General features: G+C 40.1%; 1 protein-coding gene across 4 annotated transcripts in view; it reads left to right on the top strand.

Annotated features, from left to right (window-relative positions):
- The window catches only part of DPP6 (dipeptidyl peptidase like 6), a 534,726-nt gene that overhangs the window by 481,291 nt on the left and 33,692 nt on the right, over positions 1-19,743 (top strand). For all 4 annotated transcript variants that reach the window (XM_088054737.1, XM_088054745.1, XM_005527745.3 and 1 more), the window contains exons 9-16: positions 1-155; positions 1,344-1,441; positions 6,189-6,312; positions 7,153-7,191; positions 13,933-14,040; positions 14,594-14,685; positions 15,763-15,810; positions 17,743-17,861. In XM_088054737.1, coding sequence (XP_087910863.1) covers positions 1-155; positions 1,344-1,441; positions 6,189-6,312; positions 7,153-7,191; positions 13,933-14,040; positions 14,594-14,685; positions 15,763-15,810; positions 17,743-17,861 — 783 coding nt within the window. The remainder of the gene's footprint in view (positions 156-1,343; positions 1,442-6,188; positions 6,313-7,152; positions 7,192-13,932; positions 14,041-14,593; positions 14,686-15,762; positions 15,811-17,742; positions 17,862-19,743) is intronic.

The following is a 19,743-nucleotide window of genomic DNA, read 5'->3' as shown; positions in this document are numbered from 1 at the left end:
AGGAGATCTTGAAGACTCACATTGCTCATTGGTGGTCTCCTGATGGCACCAGGCTGGCATATGCAACAATTAATGCCTCCAGAGTCCCCACCATGGAGATCCCCATATATACAGGCATCCTTTACCCTACTGTTAAAACATATCATTATCCAAAGGTAAGGGAAAGTAAAATAATCAGTCCTGCTGCTCTATCAGAAATTAATAATTGTTTATTTCCAGTAGGCTCAGACAGGAGACTAATAATGCACACTCATAAACAATGAAAATAAACAGATCCAAGGGAAGATCAGCTGTTCCCCAGAGTCTGTGCTCTCCATCACTCTTTAGCTGCATTTGTAAAATTGAACTTTTCTGGTCCTGTGAGAATTAGTAATTCTACATACAGTGGAAATAAAATTTTAAAATCCTTGCATTTTACACACACAAAAGCAATTGTCCTTCCATGCTGGAACAGATGGAAGTTGGATGGTGTCTGAGGGTTTGGAACTTCTATATTTCTATATTTGGATATGTTTCTATATTTAGATATGCTTCTATATTTAGATATATTTCTATATTTAGATTTTAGATGATAGATCAGATAAGTACACACATACATATATTCTGTATTTACATAGATTCTCTTTTGTATAGAAAGAAAATGTAGTATTTGGGCATCCTTAGAATATCCAGGATGGTCTAATATCAGAGGAGACATTGGTTGTAGAGATTTGCTGTGCCTGAAAGACAGAAAAAACTTAAGAGCCAATCTCCCCTTGACTGCAGAGACCTGCAGTGGATGCACAGCACTGACACAGCTCTCTTCCAGCACAGACTCACTGCTGCTATTGCTGTCATTTCCTGATCTGAAGCAGCACAGGGGTGTCTGCTGCAGTCATTCCTTCTGGGTTTCTTGCTTTAAGCACTGATTGCCTAAGACCTCACATGCTGGTCCAAATTGAGCCATAATTTAGCAGGAGAGGTGCAGGTTTTGTGGAAATCACAATGGTTCAGTAGGGGATACCTTTTCCTACAGTACAAAATGAATCAGTATTTTACTATATCAACCATCATCCTTTTAGACAACCTTTTGTCAAAAGGTGCAGGAAATAGCAAAATTCCTAGTTGCCATGAAAAGTAGGATTTTTCACTAAGGTTAGAAGTGTCCTGAGTAAAATTGCCCTTTGTGCCTGCCTGCCTCTCCACACCTCTGTGCCACACCCCTGGATCTGCAGTCTCCCTCTGAAAGACCACAGCAGTCCAGTCCACATCCCGTTCAATGATTCAAATTCAATTCAATACAATAAATCAAAACCATTCTGTGTTGTATATGATATGGTAATTTCTTCTTTTTTAAAATCCAGGCTGGAATGGAAAATCCAACAATTTCTTTGCATGTGATTGGTCTGAATGGACCCACTCATGACCTGGAAATGACTCCCCCCGATGATCAGAGAATGAGGTAGGTTCTTCCTCACACTTGAATGCTGACCCCAGTTCCCTTGGGGTTTTAGATCAGAACCTTTTTTCAAGATAATTTTACAGTTTTTAACACTGGACCTTTCTCTGCTGCTATTAGAAAGTTTCATTTTGCATAAATCTGCTTTTTATTTTTTTTCAAATTAATTTCCTTTTACCTGTATTTTATAGAACATTTTATTATAACTGGTTTACAATCAATAACTCTAAAAGAATCCAAATCTATTTATGCAAAAGAAGATGTATGATCTGTGCTCAAACCAGATGGACATTTGCCTTTCAAAAATACAACTTCAGAGCTGTGTACAGCAGGAATTCAGGATCACAGTCTCCCCATCACAGTACCAGAATGGTGGCTCCTGAGCAATATAATTTCTCTTTGGTGGCATCCTCTGTAAACAGAGAGAGTCAGAAAGGTTTTAATTACAGCAATAACTTCCAGCTGCAGGATCCAAGTGTTGTTCATAAATTTGTTCTATATGGTTATTGCTGGCCGTAATTTATTTGGTGGCAATCAATATTGCAAAATGATACAAAATACATCATAATTAATTAGTGCCTGTATATTTCATCAAAACCATGGCAATTGCCATCTCTAGGGATGATAGAAGTAGTGCTGCCAGAGCAATAGGGGTGTATTTTCATTATGCATATATTTCCTGAAATGAGAAGATTAGTGTGATAGCATTTTATTAAAATAGGCAAGAGGGATGTGCTGTACATCCAGTTACAGAAGGGAGTTTCAAGAAAGCAGGGGAAGCTGGTGATAAGGATCTTCCAGCAGACACATCCTATCTGAAGCATTTCAGTGTGCTCAGTGCAGATGATATATGGACAGAGTGGTATTTCGTGTTCTTTTTATCTGGAGCAAAGTGATTTAGTACAATTAATAAAGCTGATAATAAAGTAGAGATATGCTACAGCCTTTTTTCTTTCAAAGCTGAAAGGAGACAGAAATTTTCCACAGGAATTGGATATTTTTCCAGAAAAGAAACGAAACAAAAAAAACAAAAAACAAAACAAAAAACAAAAAAAAGCAAAACAATAAAAAACCCAAAGCTGATTATGGGAAAACATACTTGGGGTAAAAGTGTAATACTGATCACTTTTCCTTTTTAAGTATCTTTCATTCTGAACATTTTTGTCAAGTTCTCTGCAATGCCATGCTTTTCCATGAAAAAAGAAAGGGAAGGGAAGGGGTTAAAATTGAAGGGAGGAAAGTAGTGTTGTAATATTTAATGCCTGACAGGCATTTTTTATTTTGGTGAAAACCACTGGACCTCTAGAGTTTCATCAGCAGATGGTCAGAATTCGACCATGACCCAGCTTATTTCTTATATTTGCATCTCAGGTGGAAAATTGAGGGATGATATTATCTCCCTCAAGTGCAGAAATCATCACTGGCCCTTGCATGGGCCAGAAACAAATAAATAATGGAAAAGCTCAGCCAGCTCCAGTCTGGATCTGAGGAGTTCTCTGTGCCCCAGGGACCATGGGCTGGGCTGCTGCCTGTCCCATGGCCTGTAACAAATCACTGTCTGCTCTTTGTGGTGGTTGTGGCTTTGTTACCATGGTCACACTGTAGGTATTCATGTTGTAGGGTCACACCTCGTGTTTGGGCTTCCTGTGTCCAGGAGGCAGCCGTGGAAAGCTGGGGCATGGACAGGGTCCTGTGAGGATGCTGCACAATGACCTCAGTCTCAGATGATTGCAAACCAAACCAACAATGTCTTTCCTGGGGTGTGGAAATCCATTGCAAAACTCAGGATGGCTTCACCCTTCATGACTGGGCTCAGACAAGGTGTCCCTTCCCTTCTGCTCTGATGTGGATGTCTATAAACACCCTGGTCAAGGACCTGCTAGATTTCATTCTGTGGAGGAAACAGGCTCTCCTTTCAATCAGCTCCACATAAAATGTGGGACAGATCAGGGAGAGAGGGTTTGGGAATCTCACTGATTTCCCATTTCTCTCCACTGGCTCTCAACCAGGACAACTGCAGGAGCAGCAGATGTTTAAAATTAGCTGAGATGAATCACACCTTCTTGTCTCATTTTCCTCTGCAAAATTGGAACCATAAAACTTGGGTGTCCTGTAGCAGAGATGTGAAGGGAAGTAAATGAAATTAAAGACTCCACACTACTCAAAAACTAGAATAATGACTATCCAGGTATCTGCAGTTATCTGTGGGCTGGGTTATCCATGGTCATGATGGCCAGAAGTGGGTTCAGAGAGAAATTGAGACTCCATGCCCTTCTCTGGGGTGGTAAGTAAAGCCACGATTCTCCTAAAACAATCATTAAAAGTTCCTGAGAAAGAACTGCGGCTCCTGTGTTTAAACAGTGAGAGGGATGTAAAAAACTGAATATATGTCCTTGAAACTTTAAATTGGATTTATGGAAAAAATGCTCCAAGCCACAATAAGTACTGAAATCGCATTCCTTTTCTGGAGAGACTGAATCTGCTCAGTTCATTTTGGAGAGAAAGAAGAGACAGTTATACAGTTTAATTTTGCTTTGCTGGTTTTTTTTTTTTCCTCTTAGGGCCTACACTGTTGCTGATAAAGAGTAAAATTACAAGTTTATTTCAGGCTCTAAATTTTCAGACTGCTGTTGTCTCACCTGGGCATATCCTTCTCCCCAGTGCAGTGGATGCAAGCATTGAGGCCTTTTGTTCCTTTTTCCCACAGCCAGTTTCAGGCACTGAATATTACTGAAAAGTACAAAATCAATTTCCAGCTTGTTATTTTTTAGACAAACAGACCTTTGTGCTTTTGCCCTTTCTCTTCAGTATATGCAGGAGCTCTTGCCAGAACACAAAGGACTTTCCAGCAGCACAGCACTTTATTTCCAGTGAGAGCAACAATTCCTTATACATATTTTATAGCAAACAAATGAACTAATAATTTTTTTATAGACTGTATGCTGCAAAAAATCCTACTTTAAGGATGCTTTGGCCTGCATGGCCCAGCAGTATATTATAACATCACCAGCTTTGGCAGTTCAGCCAGGGTTGTGCCCTACAAATGAAGCAGTGGAGCCCTGAATTGCTGCAGAGGTGGACATCTGCTAGCACCATGCCCTGGCTCTGAGAAGGCAACCATCAGTGATTTTATTCCTGTATTTTCCAGCCCAGCCTAAGTGGTTGCAGTCCCCACTATTGTAGGGGGTTTTTCCTGAAGATACTGATTACAGGACTGTGCAGCCCACACCCATGGTTTTCTCCAAGGATCATCACAACCTGGATATGTCCAGCAATGAGATGGTGCAGGGACTGTAGGAGGGTGGTTTTGCTCAGGCAAACTGTCTCTGCTGATGCCTTTATGGCAACCAGCTGCATCTGCTTTACAGAAACCCTGTGTCTCTCCGAACTCTATCCTTCTTACTCTGTGTCTTTTAATGCAACACTCCTGGGTACTTTGGTGTGTAGCTGGCATACTCAGAGGCCATCACCTTTTCATAAGCATAAAGACCCCAACCATTGATAGTGAGGGGTCTGAGTCAGCTCAGGTTAGAGTGCTCAGAATGGAAATGGTTTGCAATTTCTTTTCCACCTGTGTGTAAATTTGTAGCTCCAGGCAGTTCAATCCTTCTTGGAAGACAGAATAGCATGAAAGATTCTTTATCTCTGTATTCATCTCTTCTTTGAAAATAACTTCCAGAAGTGGCAGATAAAACACCTGCACAGCCCTAAGAATGTCATTTTTAGGGGTTGAAATCCATACATATAGCAGCCTAGAGACTGCCACTCTAGAGACATCAGGACATGATGTTCTTTAAAACCACAGCTCTCTCCTGGACTGTTTGCCTGCAGCAGCCCCCGGCTGCTCTGCCATGTGGCAATTCCAATTCATTAGTGTGGGAATTCCAAGCACAGAAAGCTCCCAAAACCTTGTAAATGCAGGCTTAGATATAGACATGGACACAGGGTTTGATTTAAGGCCTTGGAGAAAGCTTCCAGACTTAGAATAATAAGAATGTGAGTTTAAATAGAAAGATAGTAAGTTAGGTCATAGGAAGTTTTAAGGTTTTAAAGTCAAGATATAGAAGTAGTTATAAAGGTGATAAAAAGTTTCAGGTATAACAAGGTATAACAAGTAGTTTTATGTGTCATTATATGATTGGTTAAGAATATAACTTTGCACTGTAGCAAAGACATATAGAACAAAATAATTAGCTGTTGGTGTGAAAGTAGAAACCTTCTTCTGTGGCATTAGTTTATTGGCTAATTAACCTTTAAAAAACCTTGTCACCTGTAGTCTTGTGTCCACTGACCAAGAACATCTGGTGAATAAGGTGAAGAAGTACTCACTCTTTCATGAGACTGTGGAAGAAGAAGAATAAATCATGCTTTAAAACATCTTTAAGCAATCCTGTCTTGTTACCGCTGAAGATGAACAGATCACGCGGACACAGGTCGAGGTGTGGTGCAAGAAAGAGCAGAGTTTATTTTTCCTCCCAGGATTTATAGGCTTCTTACCATGGCCAGGGATTGGATGGTCAGGATAACACTTTCTCACTGCACTGGCCATGAGAAATGCCCATCACAAGACGTGTAACAGAAAGAATGTACACATATCTATGTTTACAGTTACTGTCCTGGGAAAGTCCTTAGAAAACTATGTTAGCAAGCTCAGAAGCTGAGTTTTCAGGGCGACACCGTCTCTCTTGCAAAATCACGATAATTAGGATGGCAGCGTTGTGATCTGGTTTGTGTGTGTCTGTGTTTGCAGGGACTACTACATTACCATGGTGAAATGGGCCACCAGCACCAAGGTGGCAGTGAACTGGCTGAACAGGGCCCAGAACGTGTCCATCCTGACGCTCTGCGACGCCACCACGGGGGTCTGCACCAAGGTGGGGCAGATGTGCACAGCGCTCACTTGTCTTCAGCGTTCATAACCCCCCCAGGGAGAAACTATTTAACTTATTTTAGGTGATGAGGAGTCAGCTGGAACACATTAATTTAGGCAGACAGGATATAAACAATGTTCACAATTTTTAATTATTTCTTTTACACCAAGAACACTGTGTGTGTTTGAGGGATAGTGATTACCTGTCCTGAAATACCTTTATTTACACACAAGTTCACATACCTCAGAAATCTGCAACCTAAATATCTTTGCAAAATTCTAGCTGCATTATATGTATTTAATGGCATTAAAACCAGCTCATGCTTATCTATACATACCTTAATTGTAGGTTATTAATCCCTTCTATAAATGCAATAATGCAAATGGTGCATTGATGTAAGATCAGCAGATTCCATTAGCAGATTCCATCATTTAAACTGGAATGTGTTTCCACTGTATAAAATTATTCTAATACACCTATCCCCTGAAAAAGATGCTGCAATTCTGTGCATATAGCATGGTGAGAAGTTTTTCTTTCTTAATAACTTTCATTTCAGCCTTTATTTATTTCTTTAAAAGATTTATTTCTTCGGGGAATAATACATCCTGTGGATTTATGTGTTTTGTCTGTGTACATAAAATGCTTTCTTGATCTAGTGAATGCTTATCCATCAGGGAGGAAAGTTAAGAAAAGCAGCCACTGGATTCCACTGCAGAAGCACATATTTAAATATTTCCTTGTATTTCTGAGCAACCTTTCAACTCAAATCCAATAGCTTCCTGCACTGATAGGCAAAATATAATATATGACAAGTATGGTATTAATGATCTGCTTGTATTTTAGAAACATGAAGATGAGAGTGACGCCTGGCTGCACAGACAGGTAAGAGTGATCTTCTCCTTGTGGTCAAGTTTTTGGTAAGATAATTGCTTCATTGAGTTTCTTCCCCAAAGAGAAAAACCGATTTCCTGATTTGAGAGAGATACCTGGAAGATGGCATGATCTGTATAACAAACAAGTTCTCAGTAAAGATGCCATCCACTCTGGTAGGTACCATAGTCCTTGGCCTGCAATTCACTTGTATTTAAAGGAGATGAAAAGCTGATGTGGGTGGAAAATCACTCACTGGCAATATCTGTATAGGACTGATCAGCCTCAAAGGCAATCCTTCATACCCTGCCCTTACACTGATGGTGACAATTTAAATACTATGGTGGCTGCTTTCTGGTCATTTTATTCAGAGACAAAATCATGCAGATAGAATGATGAGTCATTTAAATATCATATATAACACTTGCCCTGGAGTTCAGTTTGTGAAGAGACCTCAGATTAGATGAAGCTGTTCTTGAGAAAGAAGCTGTAATCTCGATTCAGCCACAACACTGAACTGCTTTTCAAGCCTTGTCAGAGTGCCAGACAGGGAGCAGCATGTCACAAAATACCTTATTCAATATATTTTTTCCAGGTCCAGATTTAAAGCATTTGAAATTTTTTGTCACAGGCTGTTCAGAGGAGCCAAGAGCCTGTAGAAATGGCTCTACATCAGTTCACAGCAAGAACAATGCTCTCCTCTGCTCCAGTGGCTGTCCTGCAGCAGTGGGCTGTGTGTGATCCAGATGAAAATCGATTGATTTTCTGGAAATAGATTATGTGTTCCAAGCATTTCAAATAATATTTTGCTGATATAGAGTAAAAATGGTGCTGAAATATTCTTTGCATTCCTAAGGACTGTATTGGCTTGAGTAGGAAACAAAAGGTTAAAAGACAAGCCAAATCATGGGAAAATTAAATTGTCCAGATATTGTATATAAAAAAAATTAAAAACAAAAAAACCCAAACAAACAAACAACAAAAACTCAAACTTAACAGGCTTTATTTATTTTATAAGTTTGAAGGCAATAGCAGTAAAAATAATCCTCTCATTGCTATTTACTGCAGTATAGTAGAATTGTGTTTTATAGCATTAACACAGTACAGTGGAACTTGTGTTTTTACACTGCTGTGGTTATTTAGTCACCTACCACGTGGATAGGCATTAAAAGATGGTGCTTTATCCTCAATATCTGAAGTAAATGATCTGTCAGTCTAATGGGCCTGCTCCAGGGAAATACATTTTGTTTTACTGCATCTCCAAAAAGCACACACTTAGTTTGATACTAGTGAAGGATGTTCATTACAGCCAAATGAGTCAGACATCTCAGTGCTAAACTAAAATAACATGTTCTATGGACTTTGGAGACATTTGATAGCATCCTTCAAAAGCTTTTGTAGGATTCTGGAAAATTATATAGCTCTTTTGCCTCTATTTCTGACAACAAAATTACTTAAAATTCTAGTTTTGACTGAATATGATGACTGGGATAATTGTATTTTCTATATTTGCCTTTTATTCTATGACACATTAATCTAGATAACTGGAAAGGTATTTTCATGGCATGTGTGCCTGAGTATGAGGATGATGTGAAAATGTTAAATGCTAGTTTGGGTCCACTAACCTCTTCAAGAGGGAGATGAGCTGCACATCAAGCAGCAGCTGAAGGAGCTCAGGAGTGTAGCTCCTTGGCTGAGACATTTTAATATAAGTATTTGCAAATGAGCCAGGTGCCCTGTCCCCTCTGGAGACAGCCAGGGTGGTGGCAGTGGGGTCACACAGCCAAGGGACCCTGGATTCAGCACACCCCAAAGATCTCCTTTTGAGAAGTGTCCCAATTTTAAATCAGCAGGACCAAGGAATCCAACTGCTTTCCTTGTTCTTTAAAAGACTCCTTCAAAAATCTCTATGTATGCATGGTTTGAAAAGCGTGCACGGGTTTTACCTTCTCCCTGGGAATTTAAGGACATCCTCAGATAGGGACAAACAGTCAGCTGGGAGTAGGAGACAAGAAAATGCTCACCAGGGGCATGAGGGGGTCTCCAAGGATGACAGGTCTGACTTTTTTCAGCTGTCAGAAATCCTGGGAGTTCTGAGAGAAAGCATACAAGCCATGAATTTGAGTTCTGTTGTTGTAGTGGTTTGGTGACTCAGTGGCATTTAAAAGTCTGTGTATGGAAGGTCATAGTAAACAATATCATGTTTCCTTCTGAGCTTAAGTTCATGAATACATTTTATGCAAGTCCAAAATCTTTGGAGAGCCTCTCTCCAACACAGGCAAAGAGAAATAATGCAGCCACTCCCTGTGCAGGCACAAAATAGGATAAACTACCTAAAGTATAAGAAGGAATACACAGTATTTACACAAGATTTGCTAGAAATTCTCTGTCACTCTTTGTCAGATGAAGTGGCACGTGTTCACTAAAACTGTCCAGGGACTCTGGAAGTTTATGCTTTTATTTCTATACTTGCTTGTGCACTTCTGAGCACAAGAGCCAGACTGAACTTCACTCATACTTTTGCTTGAGCACACAAACTGTTCGAAACACTAATTATAGCTGTAAGTAACTTTGTTTCAATTTTTTGTGAAGGAGCCCTTTTCCAATAGTGCTGGGATGGTCACATACAGGCAGTGAGTCAGCAAGGGAGAAATCAGGCAATTTCTGAGCACCTGCTGAAGATAAACTTTACTGGCATTTTAATTGGATTATTTATTTAATTGTGAATGTGGCCTGAAAAAAAATTTAATTACAAACCAGGGTGTAATTGCAACTCCACCAAAGGCTGCAGTCTTTGACATTGACTTTGGCAGGACCAGGAGATTACCATAAAATTGTTTTGAGACCTGTAACCTTCAAAACTGCCTGCATGTGCTGGCTGCCCACCCCTGATAACAGCTTCTTTGGGTTGCATTTTTCTTTCCAGTCCTCCTATTTCCCCAGTGTTTCTGATGGCCTCAGTGGGAAGCTAAAGACTCACTCTCTTAAAAGGTGGAGATGTTGAAAGCCTGGCACCATTTTTCTTTTACTGCTCCCTGGCTTTAATCCTGCATTATAACCCAGTAATGATTCTTGCATGTAGTTAATGGGAGATATGACAAGAGTTTTAAAATGAAAACAGAGTTCAGAGGAACTTACAAACAGGACCCACTTTTTCACTCTGTAAAGCCCCTTTGCAAGGCAATTACCCCATAACTGACCTAATTCTGGCCTAAAGGAAAGGATGCAGCAGGAATAGGACCCAGAGTTCCGTAACTCCAATACCCAAATTCATCTACCAGAGACAAAAAAGCAGCTCCTGGCTACAAACAATCTTTCTGGTGCTTAAATGAAGAGTTCCCATCTCACCAGTGGAGGGGATCTGTACCCAGGGACATGGGATCCTCTCCAGTTGTTGACCCCGATTTTGGTGCAGCTGTCCTGGCTTCAGAGTTGGCCGAAGGTGTGGTGCAGCCAGCCACAGACGAGGATGAGGACAGGGATGAGGATGAAACTCAGCATTGCCCCAGGGGCTGAGTGTGCCAAGAGATGGAAAGAGATCTTCCCCCTGTGCCCTAAAGAGGAGGTGACTGCATTGTCCTGGTGGAGTCAATGCACACTGGCTGTTTTCTTTGCAGGACATAAACAAAGTGCTTACCACTATGCAAGGAATTAAAAGAATTCATGTCACACCTACTTGTTTATCAGAGCTAGGGGCCTGTGACATGGGCAGTACTGGGGTATTTCATTGAAGGAATAATTGCCAACACAGCAAAATCATTAATTCTTGGAACTGGGCAAAGGTGGCTTAGACAGAGAGGGCAGGAGACTGCTGAGGAAGGGAAAACACATCAGAGAATCAATTGGAAAAGATTCAGTTATTCAGATTAATTTGTTTCCTTTTTAAAACCAGAGGATGGACCAGGAAATCATAATTCTTATGGAAGTATAACTGTCAGTCAGTAATAAAGCAAATATACAAAGAACCTGCCTTACCACTGATTTCTGTGAGGAAATGTGTGGAGTCCAGCCAAGAGCATGTCAGGCACTGTAGAAGAACAGGAGGCTGGGAGTGTGGTGAGCACAGACAAACCAGTTTGGAGCTGCAATGTGTGGTGCTGAAATATGATGATTGTTTGGCCCATGTTAATGTGTGGGTGGTTTTTGGTGGAGCTATACTTCTGTGTCCACTAATCTTTAAAAAATTCCAACTCACCATAAATCAGATCATTTCTCTTTCAAACATTTGTCCTGGTGCATGTTTGATCATGCAAATCCTCAAGGTCAGAGACACTTGTGCAATCCCCATCATCCTGTACACACTTTATCTTCTCTTGATTTAGCAGAGGAGTCTTCCTCAGGTGGTTGGAGATCCAGTGATTCTCAGTGATCCCTCTCCAAACACAGTTGAATACACTCTACCTTTTTTCTTGTGAATTGTTACTCTTTACAAGAGGAGGACTTCATGCTCCTCTCTAGGATCTACAGAAGCTCAGACTGCGTTTAGCATTGTCCTCTCACCCATCCTGATTCTGCCAAACTTGGCATAAGCCCCTCAGGCACTCCTTGTTTTCTTGTCCTGACCATTTGCAGATGCACTGAGTTGAGTTGTGCAGCTCTGAGCTCCAGCATTGAACCCTCCAGGAGGTTCAGAGCTCTCCAGCAGCCTCCCATTACCTTCTGTTTTCCAATAAAGCTGAAGTATTTGGTGGCATAATTTTCTCATATTTCACTATCATCAAGTAGATTACAGATTTTGAGACTATATCCATATTGTTTAAAATGTATTAATGAAATATGAATCTGTTCAAGCCCTTTTTGCACCTACTGATACCAGCTGTGTTCACAAATACTCTGTGGCAAAAACTTCCAAACATCCCATACCTGCTGCATAGTTAAAGTTTTGTATTTTGGTAGCACTGAACTGATGTATTCTTCTCAAGGAGGCTGCTCTGTTTATTATTGTGGGTTCAGTCAATAGTTGACAAAAGGCTTGGACAGTTCCTATCACGTGCAGACTGCTTTAATTATGTGCCAGTGTAGCTCCCTAAGATTATCAAATCCTGTTCCAAGAGAATTTCAGTCTGTTTCCCCATTTACCACCTGGGTAAATCATCATCTCTGTCACAAAGCTCTGACTGTGCTCATGTATTGCCCTTGCAGCAGTGGAACATGCAAACAGACTGTCCTGTATCATCAGCCCAGAGCTGAAACCTCACACCTGTCACCTGTGCCATGAACCTCCTTCCCCTGTGGCTCTGAATGAACCTCAAACTCATCAGCACAATGCCTGCTCTCACTGGCAGAGATGAATTGCTGGAATGTACAATGCAGGAGGCACAGATATAGAAATGGAGAGTGAACTCATTGCTACCTACCTCAGGAAAGGAAAATCTGTCAAGCAGAAGGTTTGCCTGAGCTATCACAGTCATTATTCAATGAGGTTTCTCCTGTCATGAAAGACATTTGGAAATAATATAGAGTTTTATGTTTCAGGTTCCAGAACAATGTCAGAAATAAATGAAACCATTATTTCATAGAGCTGCAACAAGCTGCAAATGGGCACATTTTTAAATACACTGAAAACCTAAGCAGGGGAGAATAAAAGGCAAAAAGAACAGTTTGAACACCTAATAGAGCACTGACAAATCTGATAAATAGCAGAAAAGAATTAATCAGTAAAGAGCAAAGTAGCAAAGGAACATAGAGTAAGAATAATGTGTTAGCTTACGGGAAATAAAAATGTTTATTCCTTTGCTGTGCCGTAAGTCTCCCTGTACAATCAGGTTCCTGCTGGTTCAGTGTGGTGTCTTGGCATGTGCCAAGCAGAAAGTCAACGGGTTTAACACTGAGCTGCAGAGGACCCAGAAGAGGCTGGCAACAATCTCCTTGTTGATTGCCCTGGATAAAGAAGGGTTCACAAAGCCCAGCCAAGGAAAGGCTCATCCAGCCACAGAAAATCCTGCTATCACTGGACACCTTCAGCAGAGGTTCAGCTTATGATTCACTCCCAGCTAGCTGAGATTTAGAGTTAGCTTCATGTAGCCAGTCCTGTTGGTACAGTGCTCCTGTGTCCCACCACATGGACCATCTTTGTGCCTTCTCTGGTAATCTGCTGCTCAACCACTTCATGTAGCAGAGATTTCTCATGTCCCTCAGGGTTCTTGTTCACAAAAAGAAGACTCCTTGCCAGGAGATGCTTGCTTGCCACATGTTTGATTTTCCTTCTGCTGAGTCTCTTGATCTCTGGGTGAAAGTTCCAGTCACCCAACAAAAGTCAATCACCACATTCACCCGGGAGCTCTGTGTCAAGGAGAGTTCTGCAGGAGATCCTCTCCATAAATAATTCAGTGAGATAAGCATTTGTAAGACAGTAGAGAAAGGCAGCAGTTAGGTGCTGTTCAGTTGTGTTTCCTTCAGGACAGGAACAGAGATGTTCTTCCAGCAGGGTAAGCAGGGTTTGTCACACAGGTTCTAAAGGCTCCAAGTGTAGTCAGATGTATATGTGCACTTTTTGCAAATGGGAATTGACTTTATAGCCAAGGAACTCGCCTTGCTGCCTGTCCTCACACAGCTGAAAGGTGTCTGCTTTCCCAGGAGCAAGAAGCAATAATGCTCAAAACCTCCTCCAGTTTTCAGTGGGCTCTTTCTTTGCCCCAGGTTGCTGTCAAAAACCACTTTGTATTTTACTGTGAATTAGTTTTACAGGGCATGGGAGTGCTGAGGAATTCCAAGTAAAACCTAATGAACCCTTTAATTTTGCTGCTTTTACAGAATGAAGAGCCCATTTTTTCCAGGGACGGTCGGAAGTTTTTCTTCGTCCGGGCCATTCCTCAGGGAGGACGTGGGCATTTCTACCACATCGCCATGTCATCGTCACAGGTGACTCTCTGCTGCCACTGCCCTGGGTCTCACCTGAGCCAGACAGCAACAAAAAGTGGTGTCTGTGCTTGTGACAGCGAGGTGGGGAGGTGCAGATGTAAAAAAGCGTTCATAAAACACCTCCAGTGATGCTTTATTTGGGCATAAGATAATGTGAATTTCCAAATGAAATACTTTGAAGGAGAAGGTCAGTCGATTGTCTCTTTCCAAACATTATTATTGTTTTGGTTTGGTTTTTTTAATGCCACCTTAGTTGTGGATAGTAAATCTCCACCCTGCCATAAAGGATTAAATAGAAGCATGTGGGCACGCTGGATTAGAGGAAGGGGTTTGAAGTTGCTCTGTGCTGAATTCACCTCATTATCTCCAGTGCAGTCATGGTTAAGATGATTCTGACTCTGTCATTTCTATGCCTGCAGATTCACAGAAATGTCAGGTGCAGGGGTGGAAGTTGCAGATGTTTGGTTTATTTTTCATGGGCAATGGAGCCAGAAGAGCTCCCTTTTCAGGAGTTTTAACAACAAAGAAATTTCTTCTCCTTTCTTTCTGGCAGCCCAACAGTAGCAATGACGATTTACAGGCCATTACGTCTGGAGATTGGGATGTGACAAAGATACTGGCATATGATGAAAAGAGGCAGAAAATGTAAGTAAACTTTGACAAATCAGACTTCCTCTGTTTAGCCCTGGGCTCTGGGACAGTTACAAAGATGTTGTGAATGCACCGAAACCCGTGAGCATGAGGAGGTGGGGATAAGAAAGCAGGAGAAGCTGTCTCCATTTTGGCTTAACCTCTCACACCATTACACATATCTTGTGTTATTTTGATTAATCTGTACGGTTCAAACCTCTCTTTCTACGACTATAAAATAAATTTTTGCAGAAGAGTAATTTCTCCTGCTGCAACTTTTGATATTAACCTCTGTAGAAAAGAAGATTGTTTTCATCAACCACCTAGTCAGTTCTGGAATGAATCCTTTGTAGACCAGCAAAAATAGCAATGCAATGGAAAAAAAACCTTTAGTTAAAATTAGAAAAAAAAAAAAAAATAACAGGGAAAACAAGCCCACCCTTCTTCACACTTGCTCTTTATGCTTGTAAAATAAATTCTGTAAACATTCAGTTTTTCATATAAACTTCAAGAAATCACATAAGAAAATACTTAAACAGCTTTTTGGAATCAAATAACAAAATTTTTGCATGGGTACAAGGTTCTCACCTCTCAGTTACTTAAGGTCACTGAACAGTTGAGTAAATAGTCTCTGGAACACAACAAATTTTGAGTGATCATTAAGAGCACAGTGCTTCTTCAAGATTTTGGATGTTCTCAATTAACAATAACCTCAGAATGATACAAAGTCATAGAAACATAAATCACAGAATGGCTGGAAGAGAAAGATCATCCAGTTCCAGCTCCCTGCCATGAATCTTGAGGTAAAAAAGTGGATGTCTTCCACTTAATCCCTTGATCCTTTTTGATCCACGGACAGGACCAGTGTAGGACCCAAGGTTCTCCATGATTGTTTTAATTGCAGTGCAGTCTGCAAGGTGCTTTCTTGAGCCTCTCAGCAATGTATCCCTCTGCATCTTTTTCTAATTCAGATTAAGTTTTCCTTACTTTTACAAGATCATGAAAATGGCAATATGAGTGAAGGTGTTGTTGCATGAGATTCTTCTAAACACCCTTCTAATGGTGCAATTCACTTTTGTTTTTCCCCTCCAGTTATTTCCATAGCACAGAAGATTCACCAAGAAGGAGACATTTATACAGGTATGTGCTTTAATAACCCCATATACAGAATTTTCCACTTCTTCAATTTTATATGAATGATAAGCAGTTGCAGTAGAAGCAGTTCCTTCAGGGTTTTTTTCTTTAATGTCATTACAAGATCTTTCAATATGTGACTGGAAAAGACAGAACAGTGCAACCACTACGAAAAAAAATACTTCACACTTGGAAATGTTTTATGTTTAGCAATTTTCTCATATTAATGCAAATTTTAAATTTGTCTCAAGATTGACTGTCAAAAACTTTCCAACAGAACTGCTTAGCACTTGAGGGAATTCAGAAATACATAAACTCATGGTATAAACTGTCTATACTTTCCAATGGAAGTTTTGAGAAATTAGATAGTAGTTTGCCTCTTCATGCAACTGAAAAGGATCAACAATATTTTATGATTACAAAACTTTTTCTGCAGTTCCAGAAGATTTTAGCATCATCCCTAATTGTATGATGAATAAAAGCGTTACAGCAAGCCATTGTTAGTGCTGCTATTGTGAAATATTTTGGAAGCTGATTACAAAGGGGAGGAAACATAAACTTTTAAATACACATTTCAGAATCATTATTCCATTTGCCCTATTTTTCTTCTGTCACCCTGCTGCCACCACATCTGCAGTGAAGGGCAGAGCTGGTGAAGGCATCAGTGGATAAGGGACAGTCAGTACATTTTCCATCTCTCACATGACATCATACCTTTTTTTTCCTCAGTGGGAAGGAAACTGGAGCAAAGTAAGTTACCTGTGATTGAATCATTTTTTTCTTTTTGAGACCTATATGCCTGCTCACTGCACTCCACAGTTTTTTGAGAGTGTTTATTTCCCTGAAGAAAAATTTAAAATTTGTATTAACCCTTCATTTTTCTTGAAATGAGAAGAAAACATCACTTTAAAAATGGAGTCCAGGCACAGTTCAAGAGCTGCTGGCATGAGTGAAAATGCTCCCCACTCTTCCTTGTTGGCATCCATCTCACCCTGGTGCCTCATCAGCCTCATCTCCCCACACAAACAGAGAAAGAGCAGATGAAGACCTGTTTAGGTTGGTTTTTTCCCCTCCTTTTTTGTGTTTGATTTAGTAGATTTAATTAGGATGTTGTCAGAGATAAAATCTGAGCCTAAACAAGAGCCCATGATCTACTCATTTCAGCCTCTGTGATCCTAAGAAGGTTGCTCAGCCTAATTTCTTGAAATGGTAGCAAAAAACACTCATCTGCTTTACAGCAGAAAATTTGGAATGATTTCTTGGTTAATATTCTTGAAGTTTCAAAGTGCTATAGTGGGGCAAAATGCTATCTATTAATTTTTGCTAATAATTTGTAATTCCTCAGCATTCATTGGACTCTTAGCAGCAAACATGTGAACAAATGGACAGGCCACATTACCTTCCTCAGCAACAGATCCCTAAATACAATCTTTCCTTTCTACTTGGGGGTTTTCAGAGCAGCTATTTAAACCTGTCAAAAGGTCTTTGCCCTCTGAGGCAGCAGCTAGCAAATCAGACCAGTGATGCAACCAATAAGAAACTTAGAGAAAGCAATTACAGCTCTTTATTGTTATAATATATATAAGTGTTGAAAAGTTGCTCCTTTGTTTCATGCCTTCATCCACCAAATTATTACTTCCTCTTGTGTAATTGCAAGCATCATTTTTAAAAAAAAAAAACCTGTACCTTCCTTCATAACCACCTGACCTTGCAAAATGACATCAGTATCCATTTATATATTCTCTATTCAAGCAGGAGGGGGAAAAAAAAAAAAAAAACATTACTGCTATTTAAACTCAACCAAATGGAAATACTTTGTCTCTTACTAATGTTGGACACATTAGATTTATATTCTTGTTCTAAAGAAAGGTTCAAGTAATGTTGCTTTCAAATAACATTTGCTCAGTGACCTTCATGGAATTGTATTAACTTTTTCAGTGCAAGCACAAATGGGAACTTCAACAGGAGGTGCCTGTCCTGTGATCTGATTGAAAACTGCACTTACTTCAGTGCATCCTTCAGCCACAATCTGGAATACTTCCTCCTGACATGTGAAGGTATGTGTTGGGCTCTGTTACTGCAGCTGTGCCTCAGGGGCAGGATTTTGGGCCAGCACTGGTATCTCCAGACATCCTGTCTGTGGTCAGCTTTGAAAGATTGGCCATGAATGTCTGCTTTACTCTTAAATGAGTAAATGAATAAAGCTTTACTCTTAACATTTTTCTTTTCTTTTGTATTTTTACTCGTAGCTAGAAAGCAAATGTTTACAACCTTTTTCTGTGCATACCTGCACAGAAGGTAGAGGTAGATTCCTCTAGCCACCACAAGCAAACTTAAAGGGAAGTAACAGCAAAACCTGGAGGATAAAATACATCAGAAAATTTATGAGAGAGAAGCCAGCAAGGTGGGGTTGACTGTGGGTGACTGGGACTAAGTTCCACATACATCAGCTAATATTGTGAACAGAGTGATTTAAAGTGAGTTACAACGAGAAGACAATTTGCCAAGAAAAGGCAGCTCACAGAAAAGTGCCTAATGGACAATGTGAGTACAGAATATCTGCTGCTTCCCTGCTCATTCAGCATGGATCTACTTTAACTTGGCATAATCTGCAGGTCCAACAGGGATTTCCTGTTTTGAAAATGCCTGAGAGTATCCAAGGGGCTAAAGATGCATTTCAGGAGAGCAGTCATTGAAGTTTTCTCCAGCTCTGTTAAGACTAAACACAGAACTCCACAAAACTTAATCCTATATTATTTAATTCTGCTTAATTACCCAAAATTGCACACAAAATGCATGCACACCAGTCATCTGCTCCTAGGATTGAAGCTGCTCAAATGGCTGTTTGTCCTCTGAAAAAAATGCTTGAAAAGCATCAAGCAAACAAAAAATTCCTTATTTTCAACAACTCAGGAGAGAAATGAGGAGGTTTCGAGGGGATACTAGGAAGGAATTCTTTATTGTGAGTGTGATGATGCCCTGGCACAGGTTGCCCAGAAAAGTTAGGGATGCCCCTGGATCCCTGGAAGTGTTCAAGGCCAGGTTGGATGGGGCTCTGAGCAAGCTGGGATAGTGGTGCCCATGGCAGGGGGACATCAGGAGTCTCTGTGCTGATGCAGGGGCTGCCCCTTCTCTGATTGCCAAGTACCCACTGCTGCCACTAACTGTTTGTGGTGAACACCAAGGGTAAGGACAGAATATTTGAGATGGTAAAATGGGAAATAATCAAAATAAAATGGAGAAGCAGAATGGTTACCATAGTATAAAGTAAAATACCTGGACTAGGACAATTGTAAAATCATGTTTTTCCCCTGGAAGGGAATGATAGGCTGTGTGTCAGGCATTTAGAGTTATTTAAAAAAAAAAATCTAGCAAAACAGTACAGAAAAATAGAATTAACAGGGCAATAAACTAATTAATTTAATGGATTAATTAACTTAATGGACTTACCTGTAAATCTGAATTTATAGGTATGGCAGACAAATGCAAAGAAGTGTCATTTGTCAATAAACATTCAGTTCTGTAGTAAATATTATGTTTACAAAGTTCCTTTAAATGAAAAACCTTGTTTGTTTTTCTTCTTGTTGTCATTTCAAGAACAGCTGTCAGGAGCTACCAGAGACAACATCCATTTCCTTTGCACCAATTGTTTTACTGCAGTTAGAAGCATTTGTGGATAACAAGATTAAGTTTTATAAAGGGCCTTATCAACAGTTATGAGGTGATTTGGTTTTGATTACATTATATCTCATCCACAAAAACCTGCAGTGATACCTGAAGAGATTAATGAGTTTTATTTGTGTGTACATTATTCCAGTACACAAGAATATAATTTTGCATAATAAACTATGGGCCTGGTTCTCAGCTGCTGCAAATAATAACTCAATTATAAGGTCATTAGGGTTAGATATATTTACATCTGCTGAATATATCTGAATT

This window comes from Pseudopodoces humilis, chromosome 1 (genome assembly GCF_049639895.1).
Source record: "Pseudopodoces humilis isolate 2021_Gansu_Grassland_sample_001 chromosome 1, ASM4963989v1, whole genome shotgun sequence".
NCBI classification, from domain to species: Eukaryota; Metazoa; Chordata; class Aves; order Passeriformes; family Paridae; genus Pseudopodoces; species Pseudopodoces humilis.
Note: the sequence above shows the minus strand (reverse complement) of the source record. Positions and strands in the feature narration are given on the sequence as shown.